The 12438-nt window shown below is 39.8% G+C and overlaps 1 protein-coding gene across 1 annotated transcript; it reads right to left on the reverse strand.

Moving 5' to 3' along the window:
- Positions 457 to 9574, reverse strand: LOC109706878 (auxin response factor 19-like). The gene is made up of 14 exons (XM_020227894.1): positions 9070 to 9574; positions 8874 to 8986; positions 7596 to 7694; positions 7432 to 7488; positions 7177 to 7332; positions 6996 to 7080; positions 6766 to 6856; positions 6112 to 6276; positions 5898 to 6020; positions 5724 to 5799; positions 5494 to 5632; positions 3278 to 5145; positions 1591 to 1781; positions 457 to 1199 (listed from the first exon to the last, which is right to left on the reverse strand). Exons 1-14 carry the CDS (start codon positions 9125 to 9127, stop codon positions 998 to 1000), a joined length of 3423 nt encoding a protein of 1140 aa, XP_020083483.1. The 5' UTR covers positions 9128 to 9574; the 3' UTR covers positions 457 to 997.

The raw sequence follows: 12438 nt of genomic DNA on the forward strand, positions 1-12438 counted from the left end.
CAATTTGAATCTCTCAAGAAATACCTACATGTTTAGACTCCAGAGAAAAGTCCTTTTACATAAGAGCAATAATAATGTCTAAACTAATAAGAACAAGTATTTCATATGGCATTTACATCCGATCAATGTTCACCGAGCCATCTAAAAGAGCGAAGATCTAATCAAGAATATTATAATAACCTTGCGATAAAACAGACAAGAATTAAAAAAATAATAACAATTGAAACTTAAATGAGAAGGCCCATGATTTCCAAATAGCTTATAATTGAGGTGTCTTAATATAATTTTATGAGATTGTAGCATGGTAGCACAGAGTAAAAATACTGGAGCTAAGCCTATGGTTCAAGAACTTAACTCTCCAAACATATTTTTGCAATAAGATCCAAGAAGAAGAGAGATTCTTGAGGAGTACAGGTTTTCTGGAAGAACAATTCCATCGAAACAATTTAGAAACTCTGGAGAAATTAGGCGAAAAGGTCCTCCAATTTTCTAACAGTTTTACTTTCCAGCAACAGTTTGAATTTTGGAAATTTTACAAGGGCATGGAAAGCAGGAGTATATTACATTAGAACGGCGATTTGTACTGCAATAGATTGCAGGAAAATGCTGACAAATAAAAATAAGCTTTTAGCTTCCTCTAAGCTTGAACATCCAACTACAATTTTAATCATCGATACTCGTGTGTTATACCCAGAGACTACAAATATACACATCAGGAATCTATGACGTCAACTGACAAATGTAGCTAATATATAGCTATATAATAGATGGAGAAAATAAATGGATTGCAGAGCTCGAATTACTAACCCCAACTGTCCATCTCTCATCCGATCAGTGAAGACTGAGACAGCAAGCCGTTCTTTGCATCTTGTCTCGATCCCGGCCATTTTTAAGTTGCATCACCTTTGGGTTGAGAAATGATTGTGAAAGGCACCTGCTAGGGCTGAAACGATAAGTTTATTGCTGCGCGAGGAGGACTTGGTTAAAAAATTAGAAGTCATTCCAATTGCTCATAGGATCCGGCGGAAGGGTTGTTGTGGTCATATTGGGGGCCCCTCCAGGCATTTCCGCCATTCTCCGAGCTGCTGCACGCTTGGTTAGGGAGGATGTTGTTGTGTCGGAATTCGCCTTCTAAGCTCATTTGTTGAACTTCTTGTGGGGACAGTATCTTGATGTACCGCACGCAGTTTACAAACTCCCTGCACAACAAAGCCATTTGAATTTGATAAAATCATTATGTATTTCCATATTACATGCATGATTTTGGTGATTCTTTATTAAGTCAACAGCCAGATGATCCTTTGACTGAGTGTTTTCAATTTATTTCCATATGAGTATATGCGCATTGTAGCAAAGATCCCGTATGATAGCCAAACCATTCAAAGCAAATAACTGGCCTGCATGTTTAACCTCATTCACACATTAGTTCTGTTTCTATAGTCATTTCTTGCGCCATATGCACAACGTATAACTAAGTATTAAGCAAGATAGCTTTAGCAACTTAATGAAATAAAGTAAACTAATGGCAGCTTCACTTCAAAAAGTAGTTTGCAACATACTTAACACGGGAAAGGTAAATTTTCAACTTACTCCCAAGGGTCGTCTCCAACAAGTAGAACATCCTCCTCGTGATCAACATACACTAACTTCCAGCCAACTCTTTGTCGATCTTCAAGCTGCCCCTCAATACTGAACATGCGGGCAAGATCTTGTTTCAGCTCGTCATATCCGGAATAGCGAGTGATGTCAATAGATCTCCCTACAGCTCCACGCTTATGAACCTACAGACACATGGAGTGGGTTAGTCCAGATGGAAAGTGTCATTTACATACATTTATACAATGGAGATTTTCATGTTAAACATCCTAAAGTGCTGTCTCTGCCAAAAAGCAAATTTTAATTGCACTTCTCAAAAACATCAAAAATTCATGCATAACACTCAAAAGTTTAAGGATATCACAGTCGCCTTGTAGAGGTACATAAGTACTCAAATATACCCTTTTCAGAGGATCTTCACAGAAATAACAAGTGCATTTCAAAGGCACTTATGATATATATATATATATATATATATATATATATATATATATATAGAGCAGGACTGTTGTGCTCTCAGGAGCACGGAGGCCTCCGTGGCTCCTGAGCCGTTTTCGATGATGGAGTTTCCGAGTCGACGATCGGCTCCGTTAAACTTAATCTAGCGTATTTGAAGTTTCTAGAAAATAATTTTTGCGATTTTTCGATATCATTTACATAACAATCGAAAGGATTCAAAATCAATAATCTTTAACGGCTGAAAATAAAATCCTATAAAAAGTGGTGATATAGCACTAAAATTTTCGATCAGAAATATTAATTTTGTTATAGATAGTACAAAAAATTTTGTATCAAAATTTCATCTGATTTAAATACTTCTCATCGTTAAACTTGAAAACAGCAGATATCAACCATTAAAAATTATGGATTTTGAATCCTTTCGATTGCTAGGTAAATGATATCGAAAAATCGCAAAAATTATTTTCTAGAAATTTCAAATGCGTTAGATCAAGTCTAACGGAGCCGATCGTCGATTCGAAAATTCCATCATCGAAAACGGCTCAAGAGCACGGAGGCCTCCGTGCTCCTGAGAGCACAGCAGCCCTACTATATATATATATATATATATATAGAATTATGCGACTATACTATCGATAGTACGAAGCACTTGGTACTATCGAGTTTTCGGCCGTTAGATGAAAGGATGTGCGGTTAGGATGATAATGGTCCCCGATTAGGATGATAGTGATCTCCTAGGATTGAGTGGGTGCTTGGTTGAATAGTATAATCTAACGGGTAGAAATGATCAAACAATATATCTAACAGCAGAAAATTCGATAGTACCAAAAACTTGCTACTATCGAAAGTATAGTAGGCGGACTCATATATATATATAGACACACACATATAAGGCCATTTATGATATTCCTAACTTTTGAACAACATCAATGAAATTTTGTATTTGGAGGGTCTGTCCGCGCACACACACACACACACATACATATAAGGCCATTTATGATATTCCTAACTTTTGAACAACATCAATGAAATTTTGTATTTGGAGGGTCTGTCCGCGCACACACACACACACACATACATATAAGGCCATTTATGATATTCCTAACTTTTGAACAACATCAATGAAATTTTGTATTTGGAGGGTCTGTCCGTAATTTTGCCAGAAATCACCCTTATCTTAATTTGAGAATCTATCCAATTCATTGAAGTTAAGAGCACAAACCTTGGTATAAGTCCGCATTCGTTGAAGTGGAGGAGCCGGTTGCCATGAATTCCTATTCAAAAAGCTGTTGTCCGTGATTGTAGAATCTATAGAATTAAATGCCATGTCGGCAACCCCAAAAGGTTGAGAAACCATAGACGATGATAGCTCTTGCTGAGCATCTCTCGAGGTGTTGTAATTGGCGACCACATTTCCGGGCGTATTATTCTGATACTTTCCCGACTCAATGCCATTCGTAAGTAAAGCATCTGTAGTTAGAGGCAGGCCCAATGGACCATCAATGTTAACCCCAAATAAAACATTGTTTCTTGGATCAGCCACCTGGGCCTCACACTCTGGTGGCACATCTCTGTACATAGTTGGCTGATTGAAAGAAGAAAGAGGGGAATAGCCTTGTTGCAAAGGCCCATCAGGCTGAGAAAGGCACACTGATGTAGCTGAAGAAGTCGTGTCCAAGTAATCAGTTTGAGGGGTGTTGTACATGTGTTGTGTTTGTGGGCCAACAGGCCCGTGATTTTGAATCTTCGGAAGCGGCGTGCATGGCTTTATGTTACTATTAAGTGGCTTCGGTGGCAAGTCCTTGCTGATGGTAGGGCTTCCCACCACAGCTTCCATGGGGTTAGAGCTCAAAATGGTCACAGCTGATTGGGATGTCTTCTCCGTGGTATTTATCATACTGCGGGATTGGGTCCTATTTAAAATGGACTGAACAAGAACACCACCATTGTTTGTTGAAGGAGAAGTAGAGCAAGAAGGAATGTCGTCTGTGAGCACCGAATGTTGAGCCCCAACTGCATTCGACGAGTTGCCACCCGTCGAGATTATGTTGATCATTGAATTTGACGAAGGAAGAACGGTCCCTGGCAATTCTGGAAGAAGAACTTGCTGTTGTTGAAGCTTTTGCTGCGACTGCTGCTGCTGCTGTGGAAGAAGCTGCTGCTGCTGCTGCTGCTGCTGCTGCTGTTGTGGAAGAAGCTGCTGCTGTGGAAGAAGCTGCTGCTGCTGCTGCTGCTGCGGGAGCCTCATGGCCTGGGAAGAAACACTTTTTGTGCATTGTTGAGAAGCTGCTTGAGGAGGAACCGAGTGGGTGTTAGATAATTGTTGTTGCACGTCGAGCAGTATCTTCTGCTGTTCCTGCAGCAATAAGGACTGTTGCTGCTGCTGTTGTATCTTCTGTAAAAGCTGCAATTGTAGCTGATGATCGGATAACTGCAACTGCTGATTCGTTTGATTAAGGAGCTGGTTTGGTATCAGCTTCGGCTGTTGAAGAATTTGCTGCTGCAGAAGAACTTGCTGATTCTGAGGCTGGTTTTGTAATGGCTGTTGCTGGTTCTGTATCATAGGTTGTGGCTGTTGCTGGATTTGAGACTGAACCAATACTTGATTCTGTGCAAGATTGGTCTTACTTGTGTTCGGCGGCAATGGCTGGTTCACGGGTTGATGCCTTGCTTCACAGCTAATATCTTGTATTTCTGGGTTCGGTCTAGAAACAGTACCCAATTGGTTCAATGGGACTGACACCTTAGACAGTTGATCAATTTGTTGCTGGGTTTGCTGAGGTAACCGAGAGGCATTGAACTGTACATTATTCTGCTGCTGCAGCAGATGATGGGCCTGTAGGCCCAATTGCCTGGATAGATCAGCTGGGCCTAGATTCGGCCCAACAGGTCCAGTCAAGGAGCGGAGATAGTCTGTTTGCATGGTTGCGTTGGAAAGCGAGGACCCATTCTGTTGCATGTTCATCCATTGGACCAAGCTGAGGCCAGGCATTATAGTGCTCTGGGTTTGAGGGTCCTTGATACATATTTCCTCACCAAGCCAAGGCATTGCCCTCTTGAAAAGATTTTCCATTTCTGACGACTCATCATCTGCAAAATCCTCGCATGAAGTCAGATAACTACTTAATATAGGGTTTCTAACATATAAATCCCTGAAAAGTCATGTTACATGTATATACTGTAGTACAGTAGAAATTCCTACAACAAGTCATTAAGGCAATAAGCTATCCAATTCATAGGAGGGAGTTGGTTTTGGATGAGAAGTCCTCTAAAAAGAGCATTTTTCTAGGTACCAAGTGTATAGGTGTATAGGTAAGAAAAAATAAGTTTCGAAGAATATAAATGGAAATTCAGATTTTCAGGAAAAAACATGTGTAGATAATAAGGGGCATAAATGTTAATATCTGCAATCTATGATCAGTGGTGGGAAGTTGTAACCTGGCATCCCCGGTTGTCTTGGCCGCTTGGCTCTGAAAAATGGAGGGGGGCATATAAAAAAAGGAGCAGCAACAGGTTCAATCTCCCATAGAGAAACCCTGTTACGCCTCTCACCGGCCGCAGACTCATCCCATCCTACCTGTCAACAAAAATAGGGACTTTTTACTAATCAAAACAAAGAAATTTGATACTGATGAACATGCTCATCATATTAACTTGCGGAATTCAACCTGCAAATTACGCCATTGTGAGTTCTTCCACCTTATGGAATCCAGATCACTAATGCCTGTAATAGTACCCATGTACCTGCGGAATATACAAGTGGTCTAAATTTCGATACTTGCAGTAATATCGATTTACAAATCTAATTACTAAACAAAGAACAGTACATAAGAAATGCACACCTTCTCGTTCCTGATTCTTCGGTTTCAAACATCATCCTAAAACGCATTCCAAGTGATATTTGATTGCCGTACACTGCTTTTTGGTACTTGGCAAAAGGAACTACAAATTCCGATGGACTGGCCCTAAGGAAAGATAACTTTCTTGTCAAACTTAACAAATACTCTAATAGAAGAAGTAAATGCTAAAATCCAAAAGAAATGGGTGGGTACATACCTAGGGTTATAGAAAACTGTAAATGGGCTGTGGTTTGCTGCAGCATGGGCTGCTGCAGCAAGAATCCCTATATGCATGCTATCACTTGATAGGACAGATGATGATATGTTAGTAGGTTGCCTATTAGCACGTCTAATTCCCAATAGAAGCTGCTGCTTCTCATCCCTGCACATTAAAGTAGAAAAAACAACATTAATTATAGCCTTTTCAGATACTCTATTATAGAAGCTTTGGCAGACGTGTTGTTTGAAAAGCACAAATAACAGCCTTTTCATCTAAAATCCCTCCAACAGCTTCTTGCTGCAGCAGAAGCAGAAGCTTCAGATGAGAACTTCCACTCTTGGTGCCTAGAAGCTCATTTCAGCTTCCATACGACAAAAAATCCCAGGTTTTTTGGTCCGCAATAAGCCAAGTGGCTTCTTTTCTAAGTAGAGAAGCCGTTCTTGTACTTCGCTAAGAAGGCAATAAATGTTAAAAATATGGAGGATCATAAAAAAGATTTCATAACAATAGGCATATAATCAATGACCAACACATTTAAGCAAGAGAAATGGTTAAGAAGGAAAAGCACTTAACTCTGGAAACATTTGATTCTCTTAAAACTTTGCTACTTTAGGATAAGTCAAGCAAGAGAAATATTTAAATAACTTCTACCTTATAAATAAGACCGAGTCACCAGCTACAAGCCTCTTTCCATTCACAAATAGGCTCCAACCAGTTGTCAGCAAGTGCCTTTTAGGCTGACCTAATGCAACAAAAAGAAACCAGATAAGTCTTTTCCATAACTTGCTCGATTGCCACCTCTACATGTATTAGTATTAGTAATTGTCAAGACATTACTTTTCTTCTTTTCCCCCATTTCTGAGATAATTAATTAGGCTTACCTCGATATATATGGCGGAAGGTCCATAAATTATCGTGCAAGTCTCTGGCCTGCAATTCCTGAGCAGGAGGCTGCATTGAAAAATCCTACACAATGCAAAAGAGTAGAAATTGAAACCCTATTTCAGATGCACTATAAGGCTCGTTATGATTACAAATGGTAAAATATAGAAATATGCTTACGAGAGGAGGAAAGATCTTCTCTGCAGCACGACGAGGCACAGAGAAACCCCCATGAGTGCTTGTATCACTTGCTGTCAGTGTTTTACAAAAGAATTCTGTTTGTGGCTTAGTTTGCTTTAGTGCGAGCTCTGATAATTGTAATGCCTCCTTATCATACTAGCACTCGTACCAAAAACGAAACAAGAACAAAATGAGAAACATAGAGAAGAAATAGAGAAAACGGATAGTTGAGAAAAACAGAAGGTCAATACTAACTGTGTTGACTGGCTGGAGAGTCATCTGAGCATACACTTCATCCGTCTCTGGATCAGCCTAGAAAAATGTGAAAATAAATATACTATTTATTAGTTATGTTTACTGAAGTATGTGGTATTCTTAGCATCCTTCTATTAAAAGAAAATTAGGAAACCATAGATTACATGCAAAGTGACATTATGAAGGAGGCATATCAACTTTGACGGGAGATTTGGATAATTTGGAACATGCGCATCGATGTCCTTTTGCATAGAAGCTGCAACCTGAAATAATTAAATGCAATATAAGTCAAACTCTACTGGAAAAGGTACGATCAACTAAATGTTAGTTTAGAAGAAACAGTCACCAAAATGATCATTGCGCGCAAAATTCCATTCTTCAAAGTAATCACCAAAATAATCATCTATATGACTAACTTCGACCAAGTACAAGTAAGACCGAACACAGAATCTTAATCTTTCTTTGCTCTTTTATAAATCATGAAAATCTAATGGAAATATTTACGGATATTTTCCTTCTCGTTTTGTGGTACCGACCACAATTCTCAAAAAGAATTGGTTCCAAAATGGTACCTTTTTTTTTCAGGAATCAAACTCATCTCATCTATAGAGAAAACAAAAGAGTTTATGCAAATTGAAGTTCCCACAAATCTTTATTCCTAAAGCAAACTATTTTTGGCCATATTGCACAATTACTGTAACAAATACCACCTACATTTTCTGGGCACTTTTCAAGCAATCAGCCACGAAGAAGCAAAGAAAATGCACTAAGAAAAATAATATTCGAGATTTAAATACGTATTTGCAAAGACGTTCACTACAATTAGGTAGAGAAAAAAGAGAAGATCTATTGGGGAATACAAAGTTAATAACTTGGCACAAGTACACCAAATAAGAGTTTGGGATTAGTAATTCAATCCTAGTTTTCTCAAAACCTTCTCACACTGAGCTGTTTCTAACAGAAATTCCAAGTACCATTCGACAACATTCTAGCATTAAATGCAAAATATTAGACCACGTATCCCCCAAAAACTCCTCTAAGAAGAAAGAAAAAACCAACTTTTTACAGATTCCGCTTAAAGATGCAGCCATTTAAATAGTTGAATCCGAGCCCTTAAACCAAAAGGTTACAAGTTTTCTCGCAACGAAAAGCACCAAAAAAGACATAAAAGACGAACACGACGAAGAGTGTAACGCAAAGCAAACCACAGCAAAGCGTACACACCCCGCCCAAAATCAAAATGCGACCTTTTTACCGCAATTAACGCATCAAAAAATTCCCAAACGAAATCCCCCAAAAAAATCGGCGTAGTAGGGGGAATAACTGAAACAACCCATTAATTGAAGTGAAATTAAGTTAAGTAGTACAATAATAGGAATCGTCGTTCCTCGCCGTGTTATTCGTACTACACGCGTGCATCGTATATGTAGATACGTATCTACCTGTTCGCTGTGGCCTTGGGGGAAGTAGACGACGAGGCTCCCAACCGGAGGAAGGTTCACCAGCGGCCCCGCGCACGCGTACCACAGCTCCGCGTTTATCGCCCTCCTCTCCACTACCATAACGCCACGGGTTAGATCCCCCCATGGGACCGACCATAGATTCCCAACCAAAGGGCGAGGGTTTCGGAGCTCTTACCTTCGCTTCCGCCGCCCGCCTCCGCGGCGGCGACGGTGGAGCTCGCTGGGCCCTTCATGGCGCCGCCCTCTTATTCGTCCTCTTCGGCTCCGGCGACTTCTCACCTCCGCCGCATGGTGCGGTCGGAGGAGGAGGAGGAGGAGGTGCGGAGATTCGCGGGAGCGTGTCGGAGTAGAAGGGCGCCGAGGAGCGGAGAGATCGGGGACGAAGAAACCCTAGGGAGGGGATCGAGAGATAGAGAGAGGCGAGCGTTTGGGAATCGTGAGGGGACAAGAGAGGGACCAGAAGCGAGCTACACTACACTACACCACACAACACAAACGAGAAGAAGAAGAAGAAGAAGAGGAAGACGAGAGAGAAAAGGGTTTTAGAGAGAGAGAGAGGGGGGGCGAAGCAAGCGTGTGCGCCGCGGACCAAAGAGCGATCTCTCTCCTTCTCTCTCTCTCTCTCTTTCTTTCTCATTCTCTATGGCCACATTACTTTTTTAATGGAAAATGTTGCGGCTTTTTATTTATTTATTTATTTATTTATACTGGGAACGATGATGGGGAGGGGGGACATTTGCAAGAAAGGCCGTAAAAAGAATCCTTTTCGTTAAAAATATCTAGGATGTGTAGAAATACTAGTGGATTCCCAATGCAAAATATTATTATATTGTTATTATTTAGATAGAGAAATAATATAACTTTTTTTAAAAGTCTGAAACTGTAAAAATTTAGTAAAAATTATCACTTTTTTAGTCAAGCAAACTTTTGAAAAACTGAGCCAAACGTGGACTAAACTCTAAAATGCATTTATTCTTTTTAAGCTCTTTTCAAAACGAGAAAAGAAAAAGCTAGACTGAGAGGAGTTTTTATGTTTTTAACATTTGGAAGGGCCAAAATGCAAAATATGCGACCTCGTAAGTGGAGCTGAGGTTACTGGTTAGTAGAAAGCGGCAGGAGTGTCCCATCAACGGTGAAGAAATGGAATCGGCCGGGGGTAAAACGGTAATTTCGCCTCACATCTCCTGTACCCGCAACGAGCCTCGTCCGTAGTCGGCAACGGGAATTGGGAGGACCCTCACGCCGCAAATTCCGATGGGTAACCACCCGCTCCCCGGTCCCTTTGTCCGTGAATTTACCAAAATGCCCCCGCCCCAAACCCCGCCAAATCTTCGGATCAACGGCTCTGAGTGCGTCCACGTGGCAGGTAGCCATTAGTAGAGTGGAAACGGCTGTTGCTCCACGTGTCGAAATACTGGGAGAGCTGATTGGGTACAAATCCAAGATATATACTGAATTTTGAAAACAGAAAAATCCACGACCGTCCATTTGAGATGGGATGCACGAAAGGCGCCGTTAAAAAGTTTTGATTACTGTATATTGATAAGTCTACATCCAAGCCAATTGATTAATTGTTGAGTCAGAAAAAGATAGATTTATGAACTTTCATAATAATAAAATTGCAGCTAAAGTAAAAAATAAATTAAAATTAGTTAGTTGAAACATGAATACAGTGAAAAATAAATTTAAAAATATATAAACATCCTTACTCGCATATATAGTATATTATATATTTAAATAATGGACACGGATGCTAAAAATTATGAATAACAAGTTAAGGAGGTAGAGATGGAGACGGAGAAGGATATATTAACAAAATTTAAAGCTAAGTAAGTTTGATAATTTTAATTGGATTTTGACTATACGGTAACAAATAATTTAATGTTATCATGTCAATCTTATCGAATCCTTTTGCAACAAATTACATTTCATTAGTAATAATATTGAATGAGTCAGTCAATAGCTTATCTTTTAGAAACATGATTAGTATAATTCATATAATTCTTGTAACTATAAATTTATAAAAATAAATAATTAATTTAAAATTTAAAATTAAAATAATATTGACTGATTCAAATTAAATAAATTAAATTAGTAAAATTAGCCGGTCCATAGTTCATACTAATTTTTTCAAAAAATACGCGTTACCCAATAACTTCCCCAGCGTCCAAGTAGGGTGCACCATGTCACGACATAAGGATTTTCTCCGCGATTTCGCTTTGCAATCACCCAAACTCCAAAGCGGACATCTGACGGAGGTTTTGGCTTGGAACCTTCTGGAAGCTTCTATGTGGATCTCGAGGCTGATTGGCGCGGATGCCGAGGAGTCAAGAGTCCCTTAGAGTTTCTAGGTAGGCAATAAATGTATGACTCTTCGAGTCTCGATGCTATTTATTATGACTCTTGGGTGACCGTAGCGTACTTATTGGCCTCCCCTTTTCGCTAGTAGTATTGTGCCATTTGGCACCTTTTCATTTGCTTTATGGGCGGCGAGTGGCCTATAAATAATGTTGCCTCCACCCCTCTCATTTCAGAATCCACCATTGTATTCTCAAGTTGAAGTAATAGAAGAGCTTTCTTCTTATCTCTCTCTTGTACTTAGTCTAGGGCGAGTGAGGTCCTAACTTAGCAAGTAGAGAGGCAGGCTTGCTCACTTCGCGAAGGAAGGCGAGCGCCGCACGGGCTTTTGCGAGCAAATTCGTTAAGTCCGTGACAACCAGGTGCCCTCCGTACGGACGACTCGAGGACCATTACAAAATAAAAAGAGGTACAACAAAAGTCACGCCCCCACAAAGAGGACGATAAAAACGCTTTACAACAAAAACAACAAAAAAAAAAAAAACACCGCTCTTTAATTAAACCCCGTACTTAACTAATCTCTGTATTAAGTTCCCGGGATTAATTAATTAATATTATTATCAATATTATTATTTGTATAATTTTACTTATCTCCCGCTCGTGTGGGGCCCAACCACGCCGTGCGCTGACGTGGCAGGCCCTGTCGGCGTGTTGTTTGTTGGTTTTTTTTTAATTATTGTTATAATTATTAATTATTATTATTATATTTGGGCCACGGCGGGGAGCACGAGGGTGGGCCCCGGTCCATCTGATTTCGCGGCGAGGGAATGGGCCCCAGCGCCCACCACTTTTGACCGCGAGGATGACGTGGCATGATCAGGCGAGATTCCGATGGACGGCCCAGATTTCGTTAGGACTCGTGGGCCCACCCTTTCTCGGACCCCCGCACGTGCTCCGGACACCTTAAGTTTAGTGAAAACAAATTTTTTTTCTCCGGTCCCTCTTTTTTATATTACACACTTTTACTCAACACTTTTATTAGTTTCCTCTAGAAGATAATTTACTAATTTTATTTTATTTTATCTTATTTAAAATAAAAGGTTATTTTATAATATAAGTTAATAAAATTTAGATAGTAACTAATCTTCGGAACTGATCAAATTGCAAATAAAGGTGAAATTATGCTTAAAAAAAAACATTTAAGCGAAAAATATAAAAACCATATCTCAAAATCAGAATAATACAT

The sequence above is a fragment of the Ananas comosus genome, linkage group 2, assembly GCF_001540865.1.
Source record: "Ananas comosus cultivar F153 linkage group 2, ASM154086v1, whole genome shotgun sequence".
Lineage (NCBI taxonomy): Eukaryota > Viridiplantae > Streptophyta > Magnoliopsida > Poales > Bromeliaceae > Ananas > Ananas comosus.